General features: G+C 52.1%; 1 protein-coding gene across 1 annotated transcript; it reads right to left on the reverse strand.

The window, feature by feature from the left end:
* Window positions 1-9,782: 9,782 nt before the first annotated feature.
* Window positions 9,783-25,428, reverse strand: DHRS7C (dehydrogenase/reductase 7C). The gene is made up of 7 exons (XM_029928657.1): window positions 25,306-25,428; window positions 24,909-25,068; window positions 19,082-19,194; window positions 16,809-17,019; window positions 14,888-14,980; window positions 11,774-11,929; window positions 9,783-10,043 (listed from the first exon to the last, which is right to left on the reverse strand). Exons 2-7 carry the CDS (start codon window positions 25,060-25,062, stop codon window positions 9,835-9,837), a joined length of 936 nt encoding a protein of 311 aa, XP_029784517.1. The 5' UTR covers window positions 25,063-25,068; window positions 25,306-25,428; the 3' UTR covers window positions 9,783-9,834.
* Window positions 25,429-25,566: the final 138 nt, after the last annotated feature.

The following is a 25,566-nucleotide window of genomic DNA, read 5'->3' on the forward strand; positions in this document are numbered from 1 at the left end:
AACAAAAAGCAGTAACAGACACATAAATACAGGAGATAAACTGGTGGTTGTCAGAGAGGAGGGATGGGGGATGGGCAAAATGGCTGAAGGGGAGGTCCTGGTACCCAGGTATTGAGTGAATGAGTCACCGGTTGAGAGGTACAGCCAAGCGAATATAGGCAGTGATATCGTGATGACGCTATGTTGTGACAGATGGCAGTAGCTACTCTTGTGGGGAGCACAGCAGAGCGTATAGAGATATCAGAACCACTATTTGTGCCCCTGAAGCGAATGGAGTCTTGTGCGTTAACTATACTTCAATTAAAAAATACACACTACTGATATATGCAACAAATGGAATTGAGTCATGAGGAAATCGTGTAAGCAAAAAAAGACACACAAAAATATACTCCACGATTTCACTTTTATGAAACTCAAGAGCAGGTAGAAATTGTCGATGGGTGGTAGACATCAATGTTGGGGATAGTCATCGACTCGGCAGGAGGAGACATTCTGGGGTGGTAGGAATGTGCTGTAACACAAGTTGTGTGGTGTCCCTGGTCTTTTCCTTACCTGGAAGTTAGATCTAAGGCATTTGAGGTGAGTCTTCATGTTAAGGATTTCTGTTGGCACCCCTCATCAGCAAGGCTTGGTATTCTCCTGTATCTGTCATAAGGCCAACGTAATATCTAGTTGACCTCTGTGCTGACATTGACCACTCGATGAAGGTCATGACTGTCTGATGCCTCCATGGTACATTCCATTTCATCCCTCGCTATGAGGGACTAATCTATAGATGATTATTTTGGTAATATGAATTTCCGATTCCTCATGAACCCTTTATCTAAAGGTCTTTAAAGTTTTTTTTCATTTATCAACAGCTTTCTTGAAGTGCAGTTGTTATGCAATAAACCTAGCATATTTAAAATGTACAATTTGATATACTTGGCATCTAACTATCTCCATGGAACAATCACCACACTGATAATAATAAATCCATTATCACTCCCCAAAATGTCCTCATGTCCCTTTCTAATTTCTCCCTCCACACTCCCTGCACCCCAGCTGCTCCCCTTTGTCCCTCAAGCAATCACCCATCTGCTTTCTGTCACTAGGTCACCACAGACCAATTTGCGTTTTCTAGAAGTCTATATGAAAAGGATCGTGCAGTATGCACTTCTGGTCTGGCTTCTTTCATTCAGTATGATTTTTGGATACTTGTCCATGTTGATGCATGGACCCGTAGTTCACTCGTTTTAGCTCCGAGGCAGTATTCTGCTGCATGGGCATGCCACCGTTGGTCTGTCCCTTCATCTGTTGGTGGACCTTTGGACTGTTCCCACTTTTTTGGGTGTTATTAAGACTGCTCTAAATCTTTGCTTACAAGTCTTTGTGTGGACATATGCTCTCATTTCCTTGGCGATGTATGCAGGAAGGGAATGACCAGCTAAATGGGAGGTGGAGGCTTCATGTTTTTAAGAAACCCTGGTACTGTTCTCCAAAGTGGTTGTAGCATTTTCCACTTCTGCCCGAAGTGAATGAGTTCCGACTGGTCCATTTCCTCACCAGTCTTACAAGGTTCAGCCTTTTCAACTTAGCCCTTCTGATAGGTGTGTGGTGGTAGCTCACGTTGGTCTTGATGTCCCTATTGCCTCAGGAATATATGGCTGGACAGAACCTTCCTGTATATACAGGTAGGAAGAGATTTATTTTAAGGAAATGGTCACATGAATGGGGAGAGTAATAGCCCAGAGACTCAGGAAGGAGCGTCAGGTCAAGTCCCGAAGCTGGCTGCTGGTACGGGAGAGGGAGTCTTTTGTGCTATTTAGGCCTTCAACTCACTGGATGAGGCCCCCATGCACATTTTGGAGGGCCCTCTACTCTGCTCAGAATCCATTTAAATGTAGATATCATCCAAAAACACTCTCACAGAGACACCCAGAATAATGTCTGCCCAACTCTTTGGGTATCCCACGGCTGAGCCAAGTTGACACGTAAGATTGGCCACCACCCCCACATACAGCCTTTTGTGTCTTTCCCTGGGACGCTTTCAGGCAAGAGCTGTGTGGAAGCAAGCATCTCCCTTCACTGTCACCACAACAGCTTCATGTGTTGTGCTTATAGTCATCCGTGTTAACCCTGCATCAGCACCCGGGAGGCAAGGACTTCCACTTTCTCATGGGAAGTATCTAAAATGGTCAAATTCATAGAATAAAAGAGTGGAGGGTAGTTGCCAGAGGCTGGGGGAGGGGGAATTGGGGATTTACTAATCAACGGGCACAAAGTTTCATTTAAGCGAGGTGATGTAGTTCTAGGAATCTACTGTGCAGCATTGTGCCTGTCGCCAACAATTCTGAATAATACACTGAAACATTTGTTAAGAGGGTAGATCTCTGAACACATTAAATGTTAACTGGTTTTACTACCATTAAAAAAATTCTCTGTGGAGATGGAGGTTTGGAAAGGCCAGGGGATTTGCCTGAGATCATACGAGGCAGAAGAAGCTAAGACAGGGTCCAGGTCTTGCTGTCTCTGCAGCAGATGGCCTTAACCACTAGGCATCCAGCCCTCCCCCTGTGCAGCTGACAGAACCTCAGGCTTAGAACAGAGCTTTGTCCTCTGCTCGGCCTCACATTGTTTCAGACCTCGGGCATTCTCACCGTCTTCCCTGCTCTTTGTCAAGGGGGCAGGCAGCTGGAGGCAGGTGTCAGGAAAAGGTGAGTGATGTTCTAGATGGTCCTAGATGTGTGCTTGCTACCCTTCACACTGCCACTCTGTCCAGGAATAGAGGGAGAAAAGGTTTAAGCAAGGACATCTACCTGCAAGTGGAATGCGACTTTGTCTAAGATGGCCTTAGTATCAGAAGCAGTCAAAGAGGAGACCCCGATCTACTGTGAGGGAGGGGCACAGAGAGGGAGAGAGAGAATCCCAAGCAGGCTCTGCCTTGACAGCCACAGAGCCTGATGTGGGGCTCGAACCCACAATCATGAGATCATGACTTGAGCTGAAATTAAGAGTTGGATGCTTCACTGACTGAACCACCCAGGTGCCCCAAGAATGTGTTTTAAAAAATCATGGCATCTTAATGAAATATAGTAATTATGTCATGTAAGAATTGGGTCAGATTGACTGTTGGGTACAATAACTATTCATCAACTAAACTTTGGGTTCCATCTTTAAAATTTAAGAATTATCACGTGGTAAAATGAACTTTTATGGAATGTGTGTATATATAAGTCTGTGCATTTTAACTACGGACAGGTTTGTGTAATCACCGCCACAATTAGGATACAGAAAAACTTGAATCACCCTCAAAATCTCCCTTGTGTTATCCCTTCATACTCCTTTCCCCCCCAGAAGTCCCCCAACCCCCAGCAATCACTGATTTCTTCTCCATAGTTTTATCTTTTTGAGAAGTCATATAAAGGGACTCTACAATATGCAAGGTTTTGACACTAGCTATTTTCCACTTATAATGCCTTTCGACTCATTCAAGCTACTGCCTGTATCAGTGGAAGCTACAATTTGTGAAATCGTCCACCTGTGGAAGAATGTGAGTTGCTTCCATATTTAAGCAATTATAAACCAAGTATCTATAAACATTCATGTACAGGTTCTCGTATGAACATAACCTCATTTCTCGAGGGCAAATCCCCAAGTGTGGGATCATTGGGTCACACGGTGTGTGTATGGTTTAGCTTAAAAAAATTTTTTTTTAACATTTATTCAGAGACAGAGACAGAGCATGAGCAGGGGAGGGGCAGAGAGAGAGGGAGACACAGAATCCAAAGCAGGCTCCAGGCTCTGAGCTGTCAGCACAGAGTTCAACACGGGGCTCGAACTCATGAACCGTGAGATCATGATCTGCCCTGAAGTCAGATGCTTAACCGACTGAGCCACCCAGGTGCCCCTACAAACAAATGTATGGTTTAGCTTGTAAGAGACTGCCCAGCTGTGTTCCAAGCGGCTGCACCATTTTGCAGCCCCCCAGCAGTGCATGAGAATCCTCACTGCTGTGCACCCTTGCCGGCACTTAAGACTGTGCACTTAACTTGAGCCGCTCTAAGAGGCTCAGTGGTAATTCCCTGTGATTTTAATCTGCGTGACCAGGATGGTTGATGGCGATGAACAACTTTCCGTGTGCTTATTTTTTATCCACTTATACTCTTTGATCCAGTATCTGTTCAAGTCTTCTGTCCACTTTTTGAGTTGGTTGTTTTCCTATTGCTAAGTTTGAGGATTGTTTATATATGCTGTATGCAAATCCTTCGTGGGCTCAGCAGCTTGCAAACATTTTCGCACAAACCATAGCTTGTATTTTCAATCTCTTCCAGGTGCCATTCTCAGGACCGACATTTCCATTCTGATGAAGTCCAACTTATTTTTTTAAAAAGCAGAGATTTTGTTATTGGTCATGTTGAAAACCTTTTTTTTGTCTAACCCAGGTCCTCCAGATTTTTCAAGAATCTTTATAGTCTTACATTTTAATCTATGATTCATGCTGAGTTAATTTTCTATAAAGTATGAGGATCTAGATTGAGGCTTCCCGACCTCACATTTTTTTTTTTCATACAGAGTTCAAATATTCCAGCCCCATTTGTGGAAAACCCATCCTTTCTCTCTTGGGTTGCGTTTGTACTTCTGTCTAAAACTAATCAGTATATAAGTGAGTCTCTGAAATCCTTGTTCTGTTTTTCCCTTTCACCAGTTCAACACTGCCCGGATGACAGTGAGTGGCTCACTTTGGGCTTAAATAATTTCATTCTGCCAAAGGCATCGGCATACCCCATGTAATGTGACGTGCTGACCTGGGCTGGGTCTACACATGGGTAAAAGTCAAACCACTAAGGAAGCTTCAAAGAGGTGAAAGGGGGCGCCTCTGAGAAGTGGAATCTGGAGAAGAGGGGGCTGAGGTCAGGCTGTGGTTTTCCATGATATTCTTGAGTCAGTTACACTCCTGACCATCACTCTGTATCTGTTTTACTTGGAAATGTTCAATATCAATTTTTATTATTTAAAAAGAAGTAGAGATCAGGCAGCTGGGTGGCTCAGGTGGTTAGGCATCTGACCCTTGATATTGGCTCGGGTCACGATCTCACGGTTCATGAGGTCGAGCCCCACGTCAGGCTTTGCGTGCGTAGCTGAGAGTCTGTGTGGAATTCTCTCTCTGCCTCTTCCTCTCTGCTCCTCCCTCACACTCTCTGTTTTTAAACATAAGTAAATAAACATTTGTTTAATAGTAAAAAAAAAAAAAGAAAAGAAGTGGAGACAAACAGGGGCAGTATTCATGGACACTTGGAGGTGCCAGTCACGTTCTGCTTTTTGCTCTGGGTGCTGATAGGCAGGTGTCTCTCTCTTGCCCAAACCCGCTGACCTGTCCATTTACGGCCCGTGTGCCTTCCTCCATGGGTGTGATGTACTTTGATCAAAGACCTTACCCACCATGTAGCTACCTCGGGGACCAGGATTGTAAGTTGAAAGACTAGATGAAGAAGTTTACTTTTTACGTTATAACCTTCTCAAGATATATAAAGGGATTTTCAGCATGTCAACTGTAACAAGAGGAAGAAGTGGACCTCTCTGGATGTACTTGGTAAAGATGCCCAAGACAAGCCCCTAAGAGGAAAATCAAGCAGTTGAACAGTACGGGATAGCACGATGCCCAAGAAAAAACCTGAAAAACAAACAAACAAAAAAAACCCCAAAACAACAAAACAAACACACAAAAACATGCGCCTGGGGGGCTTAGTTGGTTAAATGTCCAACTTCAGCTCAGGTCATGATCTCACGGTTTGTGGGTTCAAGCCCCGCGTTGGGCTCTGTGCTGACAGCTCGGAGCCTGGCGCCTGCTTCGGATTCTGTGTCTCCCTCTCTCTGCCGCTCCCCTGCTCATACTCTGTCTCTCTCTTAAAAATAAATAAACATTGGGAAAAAAAAGGACTGGAAAGCCATATACCAGCTGATTTGGCTTTTTTTCTTCCTTCATTTTATTTTTCCTTCATTGTATATTTAAGGGCCAGAATTCTAAGATGGGGTTGGGACTTCATTTTTCAATCTCATACTTTTCTGTGTGGGACTTTTACATAACATAATGAGCACGTATTAATTTGATAATTATAAAAATCAAAAGGAAATGGCAAAGCTAGTTATAAAATCATAAAATTGATGGACACACTTTATTATGCACGACATGTGTTCATTGACTGCCTATGTTATTGGGGAGGCTTCTGGCCAATAGTAGGCTGTTAGTAGTTAAGTTTGCAGGGAGTCAGAAGTTACCTGTAGATTTTAGACGACCTGGTGGTCACTGCCCCTGATCCCCATGCTGTTCAAGGACCACCTGTACAAAGAAAGGCTGTTTTCCTGGCAAAATGTGTTCTCTCTTTGATCTTGTAAGAGCATCCCCCTTTTCTCCTGGGACGCCCCCCCTCCCCCCCATTCTATCAGAGCTGCCCCGCCTCACCTTGCCTTCCTTAGAATGGGTACGTGACCCAAGCCTGGGTAATCAGACACATGGGGGTGATTTCATGGGGGTCACATGGCCCAATGGGTGTCAGTACCTTAGTTTGAACTATTGGGAAAGAGGAATCTCTCGTTATTTAGGTTTTAAGCAAGGGGGGTGTGAGCCTGGAGATGTTGGTGACCATCTCGTCCTCATGAAGGGGTGAGTCTGTTGAGAGTGAAGCCCACCCGGTGGAACATGTTGCTTAGAGGTAGAAAAAAACCCACCAGAATCAAGACTGAATCTTGGTGGCACCACTTGGATGCCTGGATCTAACTATACCTGAAACAGGTTTTCCAGTTTTGTGGGTGGATGGATGTTTGAGTTGAGTTTCCACCACATGTAACCCCCAGTCATAACTGACTTCTCAAGGACTCAAATGGACGATGGGGTGGTAACAAGTATGAGAGACCCAGGACAAGACGGACGGGTGGCCCACCAACCTCCTGGTTACTCCGTGAGGGATCCCAGGTTCAAGAAGATGAGCTGCTTCCGGGAAGGGTGAGGGGGGCAGGGCTGGCCGCTGGTGAGGTCCTTCCTGACTAAGGAGACCCCATCTGCCCGGTTGCTGCCAGCTGGGTCCACCCTCCTGCCCTCGACCCGGCCCATGAACTGGTAGGATTCTCCTCCCCCAGGACACTGGGCTCTGTGTGTCTGACCCTCCCTCCTCAGCCCTGCCCTCGGAGCCAAGTCCTCTGCTGATTTACAGACTGATTTGCCTGGAATATTCTGGAGAAAGGTAGCTGAACCCTACAGGGGTTTGTTTTGGTGTCTGAAATCCCCACCAGCAATTCTGGAACAAGCAGGGGCCTCTGATTAGATGTCCTTCATTTCAGGTGACACACAGAACTAGCCGTTCTTTGGGCTCCGTAAGCACACCTACAAGATGCTGCGTCCCCTTGAGAGATTGGCCTCTTTTCTTCTGGTTTTGACTTGCTTGAGGAGCCTCGCAGATTTCTTCTGGGCGTTGACTGTTCGTCGGGACCCAGGCTGGAATCAGATGTGCACTGAGATGGGTGTATTCACGCTGTTGGGCTGCTCTAATAAAGTCCCACAGACCGGGGGGTGGGGGGGGGGCTTCAAACAACGGAAGTGGATTGTCTCATGTTCGGGGGGGCAGGAATCTGCAATCAAGGAGGTGGCAGGGCCATGCTGCAGGGGACAGCTGTCCTTCCTCGCCCCCTCCAAGCTCCTGGTGGCTCCCGGCCACCCCGGGCCCCTCGGCCTGCAGCAGTGGCATGCCGGTCCCTGTTTCGGCCATCATGTGGCGTGCTCTCTGTGTCTACCTTCCCATAAAGGACAACAATCACACCGAATTCAGGGTCCGGTCTCCCCCAGGGTGACCTCATGTTAACCAGTTACACCTGCAGTGACTCTATTTTCGAATAAGGACACATTTCTAAGGTACTAGGACTAGGGGTTTCGAAGCGTACTGAGGGTTAGGATTTCAACACATCTTTTAATGGGGAACCACAAATCTCCCCACAATCGAGGCGGATTTCAGGAAGGGACCAGTTCTAGAGGCTCAGAGAAGTGCCCAGATGTCGACAGGTCTTGCCAGGGTGCATGTGGTCACTTTTCCTCTCTGCTTCCTTATGCTTTCCTGCTTTTCCTGATTTGTAACATTTTTGTAGGCACGGGGGGGGGGGGGGGGGGGGGGGGGGGGGGGGGGGGGGGAGAGGGACCCAGAAACCCCCTCCATCTCTCCTAGCACGGAGAGGTGAGGGATGCTTCTAGTCTGCAGTGTCACTCTGTGATCTGGGACGGTCACTGGCCTCTGTGACTCTGTGACTCAGTCCAGTCCCCTAACGTCCTGGGCTGTCCTGGTTCAGCTCTGAGTGTGTCACAGAGCATGGTCACGCTGAGTTTTCTCAACTCTGAGGCGATTTGTCAGCCCTGCCAGTGAATCAAGGTTAATGGGACGTCCAAACAGGGCCACAGAGGGGAACGCCCACTGGAGACTGAACCGCATGTGGTTTTGTGGGGTTCCGCCTGTCCTGTGCCTGGAGTCCTTGGAGAGAAGGTAGATGTGAACTAGGTTTGGAGCCACAGCGACACCTGGTGGCCATTCTACATATTGCATGATACTTCGCCAACCTGAAACTTAAAAATTAATTCTCCCTCCTGTTTCAACAAAGGGTTGTGGATTGTCCTTTGCTAGGTGGTGAGATGCCCCATTGTGAGAGGGCAGCATGGCGCAAGTGGACACACAGACACCTGAAAGGCAATAGAGGGCATCCAGCCAGGGGGATACCAAAGTACACGAACGGGAAATTCAACTTTGGGACACCTGCGGTGCTCGCCTTCCAGTCCTGCTGAGGCTGCGTCATGGTGGTCCCAACCTCCCGCCTGCAGGGCAGTCAGTGGGCAGGGGACACTGGAGCAGACCCATTGACACGGGAGGTCTTTCTTCCTGCTCCCTAGATGCAAGTGGCTTCTTCTGGGGAACTACGGTGTCTGAGGTCTGACCAGCCCCACGCCAGAGTCCTTATTGGCTTGGTGCCACGTGGCCACCCCCCCCCCCCCCCCCCCCCCCCCCCCCCCCCCCCCCCCCCCCCCCCCCCCCCCCCCCCCCCCCCCCCCCCCCCCCCCCCCCCCCGTCCATCCCGTCCCCACCTGCCCACTCACCTAAGGGCGGCCCCCCTGCCCCATTCCAGAGAAAAACAGTTGAGCCCACGGGCTCCTTGGACCAGTTAATTCCAGGGAGGAGGCTGGTTCTGATGTACTGGGAGCCTGGGAGCCATGAGCCACATGTGGGTACTGAAATGCACAGTAATTCAAACGAGATAAGATTCAGAACTCAGACTCTCCATGGCCCAGGCCGCATTTCCAGGGCTCCACGCTGCATGTGGCTAGCGGCTGCCACGTTGGACAATGCGGACTATAGACTATGTCCACCATCACAGAAAGTTCTGCGTGGTTGCCCTGGAGGGTTGCCAAGTCCTGCTTCTGATGTTGGAGGCTGATATGCGCAGGGCAGTCCTGTATAAAATGCAAGTGGTTTTCTAAGTTCCTGAACGGGTAGATGGCCATAGTGTGTGTGTGTGTGTGTGTGTGTGTGTGTCTTTGGGGGGGTCAGACCCATATGGCTCCTGTTTTTCTACTCACTGTCACCCTACAGAGAAGCTTCTAGAAATGTGTCCTGGGAATGTTGAGTGGGAGACCCCTGAGGGGCCCCGTACGTGGCTGGGCCAGCATCCACGCCATCCTCACGGGGATGAACAACATCTCCCTTGGTGGGTGGGTGTCAGGGGGGTCCGGCTTGTGCTGGGCCCCAGGGTTGAGACGCAGAGGACCAGCACCCGCCAGAAAAGCCTTTATTCCCGTCCAGGGGACCCACGCGGCCTCTGTGGTTAGCCCTCCTCCGGGATGCTGAGTTTCTCCTTCACCCCACAGGCCACCACGGCGAAGAAGAACTCAGGGAAGAAGGTGCGGACGTACACGGCGGCCTTGGGGACGGGGTTGGCCATGAAGACCTCTTGCTTCTTCCGCCTCACGGTGCGCATCACCTCCTCGGCCACGTCCACGGGGTGCACCCCGTAGCTGAGCTTCCTGAAAAAGACTGAAAAGCCCCCCATAGGGGCGGGGGTTACAACCCTGGCGCCCAAAGTTAGGGAGGCGTGGGCTGGACCTGGAGTCGTGGCCGTGGGGCCCTGGGGAGGGGGGCAGACTCTTGACCCCTTGAACCTCAGCCTCTTCATCTGTAACGTGGGCATAGTTTCCTGCTCTATTAACTTTGCAGGAGGTTATGAACTGTTGCAGGGAAGAGAAAGAGCTTAGTTAAGAAATAAGGATGCCAGGGATGCCTGGCTGGCTCAGTCGGTTAAGCGTCAGGCTTCAGCTCAGGTCATGATCTCACAGTTTGTGGGTTCGAGCCCCAAGTTGGGCTCTGTGCTGACAGCTCAGAGCCTGGAACCTGCTTCGGATTCTGTGTGTGTCTCTCTCTCTCTGCCCCTCCCCCACTTGCATACTGTCTTTCTCTGTCTCTCAAAAATAAATAAACATTAAAAATTAAAAACAAAAAGAAAGAAGGTGCCAGATGAATTAAGGAGCCGTTGTTTACAGCTGCTGCAAAGCCAGGCTCATCAGGAGCTCCTGGGACCACTTGCCCACGTCTCGGTTCATCTTGATTCTCTATGTAGACAGAGCCTTGAGCAGGGCGCAGCAGCTCTCTGGAGAGCAGTCTAGAACAGCAGTTACAACAGGGCACATTCACAGTGTGCTTGTTGCTGTTGTAAACCCTCTACGGGCCCCCGTCCTCCCAGTGCCTGTCCGAGGGCGGTATTAGTCCTCAGTTTCTTTTTTTCTTAAATTTAATTTTGAGAGACAGAGAGAGACAGAGCATGAGCAGGGGAAGGGCAGAGAGAGAGGGAGACCCAGAATTCTAAGCAGGCTCCAGGCTCTGAGCTGTCAGCACAGAGCCCGATGCAGGGCTCAAACCCACGAACTGTGAGATCATGACCTGAGCCGAAGCTGGAAGCCAAATGTTTAACCAACTGAGCCACCCAGGCGCCCCAGTCCTCAATTTCTTAAAGGGGAAACTGAGGCACAGAGATCAAGGGAGTGGCCCGTGTTTGAACACTGAATGTGGACCAGACACAAGCGTCAAGCGTAGGTAGTCTGGTGCCAGGCTCTCAGCCTCTCCCCTGTGCCGCCTCCTACGGAAATGGTGGGGAGGGTGGGAAGCAAGCTCTTAAAGGCCAAATCTGGCTCTTCTGCATGGGAAACTGAGGCCCAGAGATGAGCAGTCACGTGGCCAAGGTCACAGAGCCTGTGAGTGCCGGGTCTTGGTCTGCAGGTTGTGTGTTAGGATTCTCTCCACCTGGTGCCTCGGGACTGAAGTTTGGGGTTCCCCCTCCCTGCTGTTATCTGGGTGCGGGGCCCCACTTCCTCTAGTCTCAGGGTTCAGGAACACCAACTCCCTTCAGGCCTGGTGAAACCAGGCTGCCCCAGAGGCCCCTTCTGGAGCCCTCCTAGAGCCACCCCCAGAAGCCCTCCCAGAGCCCCCCACCATCCTCGGAGCCCTCCCAGAGCCCCCTACCCCCCAGGAGCCCTCCCAGAGCTCTTCTCGGAGCCCTCTTGGAGCTCCCCATCCCCTAGGAGCCCTCCCAAAGCCCCCACCATCCCCGGAGCCCTCCCAGAGCTCCCCTCAGAGCCCTCCAGAGCCCCCCCCCCCCCAGGAGCCCTCCCAGAGCCCCCCTCTGAGCCCTCTCAGAGTCCCCCACCCCCCAGGAGCCCTCCCAGAGCCCCCCTCAGAGCCCTCCCAGAGCCCAGCTCCCCCTGTGAGCTCACATTTCCAGATGGAGGCCTCCCAGTTTCCTTGGCCGGGATCAATGTGGTATGACCGGACGAAAGTGGGGCTCACGGTGCTGACGACCACGTCAAATTCCTCCACTTCGGCTCGGAGGCAGTCAAAGAAGCCTAGAGCCGCGTGCTTGGAGGCGGCATCTGGAAGAGAGACAGGCCAGGGGTGGGTGCGGGGGGTCCCCGGCCCTGCTCCCCGGCTGGAGCAGGGGAGGCACAGGCTCCTAGAGCTCAGAAGGAAGGGGCCTCCGCCTTGGCCTGGCCCTGGCCCTCCCTTTGCAGATGAAGACAGACAGACCCCGGCACTGAGCGATTTGTCCGGGGTCCCAGGGCCTGCTGAGGCCTCGATGGGCCCCAAGCACAAGTCTCCCCTCCTGCTTCCTGGCCCCTTTTCCTGCGAGGACATCTGACACTCACCAGATTCACTCCCCCGGGTTGAGGCTGTGGTTGGGTAAACAAGAGCCTTTTCAAGAATTCCAAAGAGAGCGGAGAAGACATTCCTTAAAGCCCTGGGGACTCAGAGCCCCACGTGGGGTGTGATGAACCCCAACTTCCCATTTCGGGGGTGTTCCTTGGAGGCTGAAGCAGGCCCGGGGCGGGTGTACCGTGGTCTCTGCCATGGTGCTCCTTGCAAGCCATCGGCCCCTCACCACGCAGGGTGAAGATGCAGGTGTCCTCAGGGTGTCGGGGGCGTGGGGGGCGTCGCGGGCTTGAGGGGGGCGTCGGGGGTGTGGGGGGGGCGTGGAGCCAGGGCAAGCGCACTCTCTGTCTGAAGCCCTGGCCTCCACTGGGCTCCGTCAACTATCGCCTCAGGACGGTGGCCCCGTGGCCCCAGATCTATTGTTCAGGGAGCTGGAAATCCTGATTTTGAGGGAGATGTCCTCATATTTAAATAATTAGATACCGACCAATTCTGCACCCAATTCCAACATGTGAGCTCTCGCCCACGGCACCGAGTCTCCGACACCAGCTGGAGGGTCTAAGACTTAACTGTGACACAGTCTACCTGGAGATGAAGTCAGATCCCACAGGGTAAGGGTTCTGTCCCCTGAGTGTCCCCTGTCCCCACTCAGTGCAGGCCAACTACACGTCCTAATTGTCACCTGTGCTTCTGATGGAGCGGCTGGAGATGGGAGGGTTCCTATCATCCCCTTTTTTAAAGACTTTTTTAAATGTTTTTACTTATTTATTTTTGAGAGAGAGAGAGAGAGAGAGAGAGAAAGACAGCATGAGCAGGGGAGGGGCAGAGAGAGAGGGAGACACAGATCTGAAGCAGGCTCCAGGCTCTGAGCTGTCAGCACAGAGCCCGACGCAGGGCTCGAATCCATGAACCCTGAGATCATGGCCTGAGCCGCAGCTGGACTCTCAACCAACTGAGCCCCTGATCAACTCCTCCTTGAGACTGATTAATTTGGTAGAGCGGCTCACAGAACTCAGAGAAACCTTTACTTAGTAGATCACGAGTTTACTGTAAAAGGACATAAGTCAGGGCGCCTGGGGGGCTCAGTAGGTTAAGAGTCCGACTCTTGATGATCTTGACTCAGGTCATGATCTCACGATTTGTGAGTTTGAGCCCTGCATCGGGCTCTGAGCTGACAGTGCGGAGCCTGCTTGGGATTCTCTTTCCCTCTCTCTCTGCCCCTCTGTGTTCTCTCCCTCTCTCTCTCTCCCTCTCTCTCTCTCTCTCTCTCTCAAAAATAAATAAACTTAAAAAGAAAAGACATAACTGAGGAACGGCCGGATGGAAGAGGTGCAGCGGGGAGGTGGGTGGGAAGGGGCTCTGAGCTCTGTGCCGTCTCTGGGTGCGCGCCCACCAGCCCACCAACCTCGGAGCTCTCCAAAGCCGACCTTTCGGGATTTTGTGGAGGCTTCTTATAGGTGCGGGTGATTAAATCACGGGCTTTGGTGATAGAAAAATCTGCCCCCTCGGCTCCTCAGAGGTGGCGGTGCACCGGGAGTTCCCACCCTCTGATGACCTGGTTGGTGCCCCTGGCAAGCAGCCCCTGCAACTTTAGATGGCGTCCAAAGGTCACCTCGCTAATGTAACAAGAGACACTGACCTCTCTTATCAACTTGGGGACTCGAAGGGTTTTGAAAGCTCGGTGACAGGAATGGCACGAAGACCAAATATGCATATTTCTTATTATAAGCCACTTGTCACAGCACTGCGCCGCTAAGTAAGGAGGCTGCCGCTCGCTGGCCGCACCAAGTGCCGGGGGCTCCCAGGCCGCCCTTCCCGGGTCCATAAGTGAATTTCCGCCCATCTGCTCGTCTGACCTCCGCCGGACCTGCGTGAGGCTGTCTCCCTAGTTGTCTCTACTGAATGAAGAGAGGCAGAGGCTGTTACCCCCACTAATGAAGAGTGAATGGCTCCAGCAGGAGTCCCCCCAGGGGATGGGGCGCCTGGGGGGCTCAGTCGGTTAAGCCTCCGACTTCAGCTCAGGTCATGGTCTCACGGTTCGTGGGTTCGAGCCCCGCATCGGGCTCTGTGCCGACAGCTCAGAGCTCGGAGCCTGCTTCGGATTCTGTGTCTCCCTCTCTCTGCCCCTCCGCTGCTCACGCTGTCTCTCTCTCACAAATAAATAAAACATTAAAAAAAGAAAACCTGTGGGGATAACCACCAGGGGATAACGGTCGGCCTGTGGTTTTCTGTTACGGCAGCCACGGGGGCTCAGACAGGGGGCCCACCCAATTTTCTCTCCTCCCTCCTGCCCTCTTCCCATTTACCGGGTTCCCATTTTGCCCTGGGCGCTGTGGATCATGAAGAAATGTAGATGGTGTGCACCCTGCCCTCCCGCATCCTACCCCGAGGGGGCGGGCCTCTCCCCAGCTGGAGCGTGTGAATTGATGGTGTTCAGCCAGACACACATGCCCTGACCACCTGTGGGCTCTGAGCTTCTGGGGGACAGGGACCCAGTCACCTGCAAGCTGTAGGTGCTCAAAAGTAGGAACCAAGGGTGTGAAAGCAAAGCCAATAGACTATTTCACGTCCGGACGCCCCCTGCCCCCAACCCCATAACCATGAGCCTAGTCTGGACACAACATCCCTTGTCTTATAAGACGTGTAACAAAATGTCAAACGTTTTGGTCATAGAAACTTACACGCTGACCGGAATGGGATTCCAAGCTTCCCTTGGATGTTATTCACCAGCACGATCTGGCCCGTCCTCCGGGAGATCATGTCGGGGAGCAGGGCTGGGAAGCACAGGACAGAGTCACGGTTACGCATCGGAGAGCGAGGCCGACAGCAGTGGGGAGACCCCTTCCCCAGTCCCCTTTCCTCACACAGGACCCCACTACCTCCCTGGTCATTCGGTTACAGCAGGAAACTGACGGACAGAGCACGGACGCCCCTTACCCCGTGTTTCCTAAGGGTGGGCGGATCTCGACGGGTGATTGCTGGGTGGTTTTCGTGACCCACCCACCGTGTGCAACAGGGGACATGATCTCAGTGCTGAGAAAGGTCATAGGTCATCCTATTTCAGTCCCCCTCTTGCCTCCAGTGGGAAGGCTCACATTGGTCTCGATGTGTCTTTAACACCGTGTCTTGTAGGTGCGACTTTTTCTTTTTTTTTTTAAATTTTTTATGGTTTATCTATTTTTGAGACAGAGTGTAAGTGGGGGGAGGGGCAGAGAGAGAGGGAGACACGGAATCTGAAGCAGCTCCAAGCTCTGAGCTGTCAGAGCCCGATGTGGGGCTCAAACCCACGAACTGTGAGCTCATGACCTGAGCCAAAGTTGGATGCTTAACAGACTGAGCCACCCAGGTGCCCCAGGGTTCTCCTACACTCTGAAGACTTCCTCTGAAAATAACTAATTTCAAAATGCAGAACTTTAGGAAATAAATAATAACACAGGAGGAATGGGGATATGGCAAAAAAAAAAATCAAGAGACTCAACTTTCAGAATGGCCATTGACATCGAGCACTTGCGTGTTATAGATGGGTAAACTGAGGCCCAGAGCTAGCGGCTGGACTTCAGGTCTGTTAGCAAGGTAGAGGCCCAGCCAGGAGGACACAGTGGTCCTGGCTTTCCCTCTACCCCCCACTCTCTGCACCCCTCACTTTGATGCCAGTGCATCCTGAACCCTCAGAGGCATAGAGTCTCCACGGGGACCGGACTAGAGGGGACCATTGTCTCTGGGGCATCATTTCAGAAGCTCTGGAAAGTCCTCTGTCTGCTTTTGATAACTTTCCCTTCATCTGTCCTCATGCCCCAAACCCTGTTATCATGGAGACTGTGGCCGCAGAGAAGGCGGTGCAATGGTCACGCCCCCTCAGCCGGGGTCCCCCACACTCTACAGTCAGAAAGTCTCCACTCATACTCCTCCCTTTTGGATTCTGCTAAACTTTGGTGGTGGGGGGGGGGGGCTTGTTGCTTCAACTCTTGGTTCTATTCCAGGTCATCTCCAGCCCCAACCCCCCCAAGATCCAGACCTGCATTTGACCTTGGCTGTGAGATATCTCCATCCAGGAGCTGCCATTTTACCCTCAGAAGGGATTCTGTTCTCCCTGTTTCTGCAAAGGGATTGACACCACACTGGGTCTCTGGTAGTTTGGGATAAACTTTTCCCTTCTGTGTTTCTGAGGACAGAATCTCTACCCTTGACCAACTGTCACGGGTAGGAACAGATCAAGGGCAAGGGTGATAGATCAAAATATATGTGAAACATGAAGACAACAGTCCAGTGATGTGGGATGGGATTGGGGGGAGAGCCATGGCCATGTGGGGGGATAAAGGGTGGAGCTTGGATGGGGAGGGGGCTTCCCAGAGAGGGAGGTTGGAATATACTAGTAAGATACCTCCCAAATCCCTTTCTTTTATCACCAATCCCTGCTCAGCCTTTTGGCTAAGATCAAATGTATTGTCAGAATGCTGAAAGCTTCCACCAAATCGGTAGGAGGTTTTCTGAGGGGGGCGCTGGAGATTCTATCCACGACCGGGTGACCGTCTGGCTATGTGACGGAGCCCTCCCTAGCAGCTGGTGGCCCAGAAATCTGCGGGAAGGCCAAACTCACGAGACCTTTGGTCAGTGTGATGGGTCCAAAGTAATTAGCATCCATGATCTTCTTGTCGAGCTCCAGAGAAATCTTATGGGCAGGCCCCTTCACCTTCATGCTGGCATTGTTGATCAGGATGTCGACGCAACCGTAGCAGTCCAGGATCTCCTTGGCCACGTCTGGGACACAGCTGATGTCCGAGAGGTCCAGGAGGACCAGCTTTGGGGTGAATGTCTGACGAACCAATGGAAGAGTCAAGGCATGTGTGGGAATACCTCCCTCCCGTGGACCTTGGGGTCCCCCACACCCGCTTGTGAAATTCAGAGCTCACAGAATGACCACGGGGGAAAAAATGAGGAGGGAAAAGCAGAAATGGCTCTGTGAGGCAGGAAGCTGATAGAGATTCCATTCTTGGATAGCAGAGTCCAGCCATGCAGAGATGTAGCAGTCAGTCTGAACTTTTGGCCAAGGGGCCAGAACTGACCAAGTCAAACGAATATCACCCTTTACAGAGGAGGCCGTGCATGGATTCCAGTGGAAACATCATTATAAGGTTTTATGTGCTCCTCTTGTGAAGCTGGTGTACAAACCACAGGAGAATCTATCATAGTGCTTCATAGCCACATTTCATTTTTCACCAAAATCTTACACACCATGCATGGTTTGGAGCACCACCTGTGTGCCAGGCATTGCGTTCAGCCCTAGACACTCCTTGCCATCTAGACTCTCGTGGTCTAGGGGCGCCTGGGTGGCTCAGTTGATCAAGCATCTAACTTCGGCTCAGGTCATGATCTCAAGGGTCATGAGTCTGAGTCCCCCGTCAGGCTCTGTGCTGACAGCTCGGAGCCTGGAGCCTGCTTCCGATTCTGTCTCCCTCTCTCTCTGACCCTCCCCTGCTCGCACTCTGTCTCTTTTTCTCCCTCAAAAATAAACATTAAAATGAAAAGGCTTTTCACGATTGAGAGCACGGAACAGGTTGGAAAATTGATGACAGCATGTGATAAAAACAATCCCAATGTCTGACCAGCATTAGTCCTGAAGAGAAGCTTCCTTGGTCAAATTTGTTTGGGAAACCCAGACTATCTTATGTTCTTCTTGGGGATACACGATGCACATGAGCATATCAAAGGCTCTGGAAAGTCCTGCAGTAAAAAACCTTCACTGGGTGTTTCCCACACCATCCACCTCAGCATGTCTGTTTAATTCAATATCTGGTAATATCCCCCCCAAACAGAACTCAAATGCCGTGCTGTCCGGTTTGTTCCATTCCCCAAATACCAGGCTTCGTTCTGAATTATTTTTGGTTATTTCCCGAAGGTAATTCAACATCAAGGGCAAAAAACAAAGACAAAAACACCAACAAATAACAAAAACAAAACAACCCCCCCCAACCATGAAGAAAGCTCTGAAGGCAGTGTTCCAAAAATACTTTGCAAACTGCAACCTTCTGGAAAGTGTTCACCTCCCAGTGGCTTCTTAGAAGGTGACTTCACTTCCCTGATTTCTTTGACAGAAATGTCTTTTGAGGCATTATTTTATTTTATTTTATTTTTTAAAGATTTTATTTTTTTAATGTTTATTTTATTTTTGAGAGAGAGAGAGAGACAGCATGAGCAGGGGAGGGTCAGAGAGAGAGAGGGAGACAGAATCGGAAGCAGGCTCCAGGCTCTGAGCTGTCAGCACAGAGCCTGCCGTGGGGCTCAAACTCACGAACTGCGAGATCATGACCTGAGCTGAAGTCGGATGCTGAACTAACTGAACCACTGAGGTGCCCCTAAAGATTTTAGTTTTAGGTCGTCTCTACACCCAACGTGGGGCTCGATTTTAGAACCCCGAGATCAAGAGTCGCATGCTCCTCAGACTGAGCCAGCTAGGCGCCCCTGAGGTCTTATTTTAAAAAGTCAGCTCTAAGAGTTTATCATCACTGTCGTACCTGTGTCACACTCTAGCTTCTGGATCCCCGGGGACCCTGACTTAAATACAATAGGGAACGGGGGGGGGGGGGGGGGGGGGGGGGGGGTGATTTGCTGGAGGGCAAAACCTTGGCAAGAAGGTCAAGGTGAGTGGTGGACCTGCTGGTGTCAAGATCAGTGAGACCACGGCCTCCGGTCCCTCCCAAAGCAATCACCAAATTTCACCCAGCTGCTCAAAGAGCTGCTAAACACACACACACACACACACACACACACACACACACATGCACACACACACACACACGCGCACGCACACACACCCCAAACCCGGGAAGGCTAAGGGTGCCTGGGAGCATCCCCCGGAGGCGGGAAGATGGCCTTACCTTGCGGGGGTCAGCCACGCTGATCAGGGCGTCATACAGGGTCTGTAGCCTCTCCCAGTTCTTCCCACACAGGACCAGCCTGGCACCGCCAGTGTGGAACACCCGGGCACACTCTATGGGGAGGAAGGAGAGAGGTCAGGGCGCACTGTGTGGACGGAGCCACTGATGACGAGCGTCTCTCTTACGATGGCAAGATTTCAAAGGATTGGAAAGTCCTCGGGCCCAGGGGAGCCTTTGGAGGTCATTTCATTCAGCGTCCACTCAGGGATGGGATTTCGTTTCTCACTTCCAGCCTCGGGGGGTTACCCCTCGTGAAGGCGGAGCTCTGAGTGGGATGAAACGGCCCGTCCTCTGTGGGATGGTTCTGATTATTAGGCTATTCTTCCCGAAGCTGGACAGAAAGTGACCCTCCCCACCTCGCCCTGCAGGATCAAAGCCCTTACAGATCTTAATCTAAAGATACTGGAGGGGCCCCTGGGGGGCTCAGTTCAACGGAGCCTCCGACTTCAGCTCGGGTCATGATCTCGCAGTCCATGGGTTCAAGCCCCGCATCGGGCTCTGTGCTGACTGCTCAGAGCTTGGAGCCTGCTTCGGATTCTCTCTTTCTCTCTCTCTCTTTCTCTCAAAAATAAATAAACATTAAAAAAAAAAGACTTTGGAAAGAGCCATCATGGTTTTTTATTCCACAAAGCGCCACCATTTTCCTGCACATTCTCTCTGTGGCTAGATACGCCAGCCAAGGTTCTTTTTATGAAAAAAAGGTAAGGCTGCTTTCTGTCTAGTTCATTTTATTCTGATGGACCCTGGGTCACCCCGTACAGGACCTCCTCACCCGGGCGAGGGCTGCTAGCCGCACACCACTCTCCCGTAGCTGTTGCACTGGTATCTAAGAGCCAGAAAAGCTAACATATTTCGAGCATGAATTTGTTCCAGGGACTCTTGAGAGAGATTTACATTTATTAGCTGATTTAATTATTACAGTAACGGCCTGAGGTGGAGTCTCGGTGGGCTTCCCAGGAGCAGAAGCAGAGGCCGGGAGGCAGGCAGCCCGGAGTGCCTGTCAGAGAGAAATCCAACAGGGAGGAAGGTCCCAGGGAGAGCAGAGTCTTGGTTGGATCCGGGGAAGGTTCTGGAGTGTACGTTCCACTGTCGAGCTGTCCCCACAGCCCTTGTGTCTACTCCGCTGACCGAGGCTCCCTCCAGGGCTGGGCGCAAAGGCCGTGCAAGCCTCCAGGTCAGACAGCGTCCACCGGCAGAGGCAAGGCGTCTGAGCCACCCCGCCAACCCTCACAGAGCCTGGGGCTCAGACAAACTGGCCACATGCAGGGACCTGGGAAGGGCATCCACAAACACCCAGGCAGGCTCAGTACCTCCCATTGGCCCGTTTCACACCACGGGTGGTGAGCGTGGACTGAGCGAGCAGGACCGAGGACACCTTGGCGGCCCGGTGCCCGCGGGAGGCTGGGTTCCTGAATGCCAGGGCTCCAAGAGATGGGGGCCAGCTGGGGTTTGCTCGGCGGGCACGTGGGCAGGGGGATCGTGGCCTTGGAGGAGAACCGCTGTGGTGCTGGACCCTTCAGTGTCGGCCCGGCAGACACACGGACGGGACAGAGGACGGTCCCAGTGAGGTCTAGAGCCAGGTGGGCTGGGTGTGACTGAGGGCGGGAGGAGGTGCGCCGTTCTGTGAATGGAAACCTGAGCCAAGAAATAACCTGTGGACAGTGTCACCTTGAGTTGCTGGGGCCATGGGAAGGGTCCGTTTCTCCCCCCACGCGTGGGGCAGCCACGATGGCCATGATTTTCAAGCCCAAGGACTGACATTCAGTGAGTAGAAATGATTCACCCGCAGTCCCACAGCGGGTCAGCGGTGAAGCCGGGACGGACACTTAGCAGGGACCAGCCTGGGGGTTGGGGCTGGGTCTCCACCTCCCGGCCCACCTCCCAGAAAGGAGCATGTGGGGCGAGGGGGCTGTCCCCCATTCATCCTCTACATCTTCAAGCTGAGCTCGGGGGCAGGTGAGGGGCCTGTGACCTTGACCTCCTTGGAGAGGCAGCCAGGAGCGCTCACCGTCGCCCACCCCTTCTCCGAGGGAACCTCGCCCCTCCCAGGTGTGCGTGGGAGGCTGGAGCCCAGGGCTGCCTCCACCACTGCAGAACAGCAAGCCTGAAGGCGTCCTCCAAGCGAGTCGGTTCTAATTGTTTCTGCCTTTACAGGTGCTGGTCTGATGCCTGATCAGCTCAGCACAGCGTTTCTCTTGTGCCAGGAGCGTTGGCTCCAGGCTTTTCCTTTTTCACGAAGCTCACATGAGCCTCACCCTTCCTTCCACATCTAAGGTGCCATCACGGAGATGCTTTCTGATTCCAGGCGGATTAACATGCCAGAGGGTGGCCTGTGACCCTCGGAAGAGGCTGTTGACCGACAGACAAGCAGCCTGGTTTCAGAAATGTTTTAGGGTGCACCACGGAGGTGCCCCAACGCAGGCGGGGCGCTGAGCTCTTCAAGGCATGGACAGCGTGAGGGTGTTGAGACGCCCTCTTGCTGAAGACACAGTGGGTACAAAGTGACCCATGGGTGCCCGGGTGGCTCAGGCAGTTAAGCATCTGACTCTGATTTTGCCTCCGGTCATGATCTCACCATTCGTGGGATCGAGCCCCACAGGCGGCTCTAGACTGACAGCACGGAGACTGCTTGAGATTCTCTCTCTCTCTCTCTCTCTCTCTCTCTCTCTCTCTCTCTCTCTCTCTCTCTCTCTCTCTCCCTCTCTCTCTCTCTCCGTCTCTGTCCCTCCCCCACTGATGCTTTCTCTCTCTCTTTCTCCAAAGGGAAATCCCATGACGTGACCTGATTCCCAACGTGGCTGAGTGGTGGGCGGGCTTGGGGCAAGTTCATGTGTCCTGATCTTTGTCTGATTTCCCTGGCCCACAGCTTGGCACAGGGTCCTTGCAACTCTCCAGGGCTACCTGCCGGCTTCGGTCGGGCCCCGGGGGACGAGGCTGTGCTGTGGGCCACCCAGAGCCGGGACCGTCTGCCCGGGGCCCATCCCTTTCCTGTCTCCTTGAACCTGAGAGGCAGAGCAGCCTGAGCCTGTAACCGCCTGGGCGGCCGCGTGTTACCTGAGGCCTCACACGCCCAGCTTCTCATGTTACTTCTAAATATTTGGACTCGCTTCTTTTATTTTCCCAGCTTTGCATTTCTTTCCAGGGTGGGTCCGTTAAGACACTGTGTAACAGGACACCGACATTAAGACAGAGACTAGACTGAGTTCCTCTGAAAATGCCACGTTGCTCCTGAGGTCTATTTCCTCGGTGCCTGATTTGAACATTGGGTCTCTATAACCCAAAGGGGACTCGAAAAAAAATAAAGAGACGACTGAAACAGATATTTCTCAGCAATAACACAGAAACTCAGAAGGATGTAGGACTGAACCACTTTATCAGCCAACCAGCGGGGTCTAATCAACATTCTGTGGGCCCCTTCTTCCAACCACGGCAGAATGCACACCCTTCTCTGTGCCTGCATTTTGTCCACGGAGACGGGCCGTGTCCTGGGCCGTAAAGCTCACCTCAACACATTTAGAAGAATCAAAATCATACAAAATACATTTTCTGATCATATTGGAATCTAGTCTGAAATCAACAAAACAGATTGACGATAACATACCCAAATGAGTGCTTTCCCATAAGGTGGTCACTTTTATTATTTTTTAATTTTTTTTCAACATTTCATTTATTTTTGAGAGACAGAGAGAGCCAGCACAAGCCAGGGAATGGGCAGAGAGACAGGGAGGCACAAAATCTGAAGCAGGCTCCAGGCTCCCGGCTCTCAGCCCAGAGCCAGATGCAGGGCCCAAACCCATGAACCATGAGATCATGACCTGAGCTGAAGTTAGATGCTGACTGAGCCATGCAGACGCCCCAAGATGGTCACTTCTAAAGGCATTTAGTAAATAAACGTGTGTGTGTGTGTGTGTGTGTGTGTGTGTGTGTGTGTGTGTGAGTGCTTATTATCCACCAAGCTTTGATCTAGGTGCTGGGTCACTGGGATAAAAAACACACAGTTTCCCCCATAAAGGAGATGGGGTCTGGCAGACCAGCTGAGAAGCACGCGTGTAGGGCACAGCAGGAGGACTGTGGGAGCAGCGGGAACCCCAGAGGCCAGATCCTCAGGGAGCACCCCAGAAGGAGGAGCAGGGGGCCAAGGAAGGCTTCACTATGAAGGGGTCTCCCATTGGCAGTGGCCTGATGCTCTGTGGACATGTTCTGTTTGAAAGAGAAGCTTCTTCCAACACAGACTCTGACTGCCTCGAGGTGAGTGTCTGTGTCCCATTTCCCCAGGGCAACAACTAGTCCCCGTCATCTTGTCTCTGATCTGGTTGACAAATGTGTCTGCACTGGCTTGTCCCTGGAGAAGCTAGACTCTGTGTCGCTCCTCCCTTCAGAGCATGGCGTCTAATGATGCAAGATGTTCATCTTGGGAATTGCTCCTGAGACCCAGGGAGGGCCAGCTTACCCGCCTCATGCTTTGTTTATTTTTTTAATGTTTATTTATTTTAGGGAGATAGAGACCATGAGCGGGGGAGGGGCAGAGAGAGAGGACGATAGAGGATCCGAAGCAGGGAGCCTTACGCGGGACTTGAACCCCATGAATTGTGAGATTGTGACCTGAGCCTAAGTCAGACACTTAACTGATGGAGCCTCCCAGATGCTCCTGTGGTTTGTTGTTTGTGTCCCATGGTGAGCCTGGTGAGCCTGGGGCGGTCACCCTGGACTAGAAGCCATCTTCAAAGCATGTCATTGACTCCCATTGGGATGCCCAAGGGAATGAAGTTCTTGGAGAATTCCCGAACAGAAGGTTACAGATATTACCCTGATGGCAGCACCAGGAGATTAGCCCCTCACTCCCCCCAGGGGAACTTTTTGGAAGGGATGGGGTTCATCTCTCAATATCCAGCACATAATGGACTCATCAGATAGCTGTGGAGTGTCTGTCTCTGTGGGTTCTATGCTTGATTAAAAATAACAAAAACAACAGCAAAAATGATGCCCACATCACCCCAGATGCAGCTGCACCAACATCGTTAGGAGTGATAGAGTCAGAGTCTTACAAACCTAAGGACACTTACTACCCTCATGTTACAGATGCCACCCAGCAGAAAAGCACCCCAAGACCATCTACATCAGGGGACATGAGCATTAAGTGCCTTCAAAGCCAGGAGGTAATGTGGTTGAGGTCATCAGCCCAAGTGCAATGCAAGGATCAGTGGGTGCATAGCGCTCTGCAGGGCACACTTCCTGCCTGGACTCGCTCATTGTTATGACCGTTACGAACACATGACTGCTTCTACACATTCTCCATCAAGGAGCTCATTCATTCCTCCCAACAACACTGTGAGGTAGACACCACTGGTGTCCTCACTTTCCTAGAAGAGATTCCCGAAGCAGAGCAGTGCAATCCAGCTAGTAGGTGACGGAGCCCCCAACTCAACCTGGGGCCCAAGTCTGGGCTCAGAGTTGGTACACTGCCCCGTCCAAGGGCTCTGCATTCCACAAGTTCTGGAACCCCGTGAGCACAAAAACAGGTGACATCTGCTGACCAGTTCTGGCCCCGAGGCTGCGAGTTTGCACCCTAGCCATCCTGATCCCCTCGCTGCCCAGGTGTGGGGAGCTACAGCTCCCGAAAGAGGAGACGCTTGCTGGTTATCAATGGACCCTGGGAGAGGACGCAGCCTCAGTTTCCTCCTCCCACCAGCAGGTGGGCTGCCTGCCATCCTGCCGCCTCCCTTCCCTCCCGTCGTGAGTGGGCGCAGTGGGGGTGGAGCCGGCTTACCCTTGCCCAGCCCCGAGATGGCATCCGTGAGCACCACGACTTTGTTCTGCACGGCTGACTTGGACCACAGCCGGGACACCTCTTGGTAAATGAAGAGAAGGCCACTGATTCCCAGGAGCAGCAGAGGCAGAATAAACACAGCCGTGACTCCCATCTTGTTCTGAGGGGTGGGGAACGACAGGGGTGGGGGTGGGAAAGGACTTGGCTTTGCAAAGAGACTCTCATGAGGACACCCTGTGCAGGGGGGTGGCCCACGGCTACACGGTGCATTCACCAAGCACCCACGTGTCCCTTCCAGGGAGCCGGCCCTGTGCGAGCGCCCGGAGGGCTCCTTCTGGGCCAAGCACCCAGTGAGCCCGCTAATCCCCAAACATTCAATGAAGAGGAAATTACTCACGGTGAGTCCAAAAGCAAACAGAATCCGGGGCCTGCCCTCCCAAAGGTTAATTACAAATGTAATTAAAATGGGTCTGCATTTTTGGAAGGAAATCCTTGTGTTAAGGCCGCCTGCTCAGGCCCTAATGACTATTTATAGCTCTCAGCACACTGAAGGGCTTTCAGGGTAAATCTAGTGTCTATTCTGAGATTCAGGGGCACATGCTGGCCGGGTCTGATTTCAGAGCTCTTGCCAGGGCTTCTAAAGCTGCCCGGCTTGCCC

This window comes from Suricata suricatta, chromosome 17, assembly GCF_006229205.1.
Source record: "Suricata suricatta isolate VVHF042 chromosome 17, meerkat_22Aug2017_6uvM2_HiC, whole genome shotgun sequence".
Lineage (NCBI taxonomy): Eukaryota > Metazoa > Chordata > Mammalia > Carnivora > Herpestidae > Suricata > Suricata suricatta.

What these genes read in the sequence shown, in the direction of transcription:
- DHRS7C (XM_029928657.1), bottom strand. Translation starts at nt 25,062, where the DNA reads ATGGGAGTCACGGCTGTGTTTATTCTGCCTCTGCTGCTCCTGGGAATC. An exon ending in GCGTGGCTGACCCCCGCAAG is followed by an intron (nt 17,020 to 19,081) that starts GTAAGGCCATCT and finishes TTGGTTCGTCAG; the next exon opens with ACATTCACCCCAAAGCTGGT. An exon ending in ACCCATCACACTGACCAAAG is followed by an intron (nt 14,981 to 16,808) that starts GTCTCGTGAGTT and finishes TGTGCTTCCCAG; the next exon opens with CCCTGCTCCCCGACATGATC.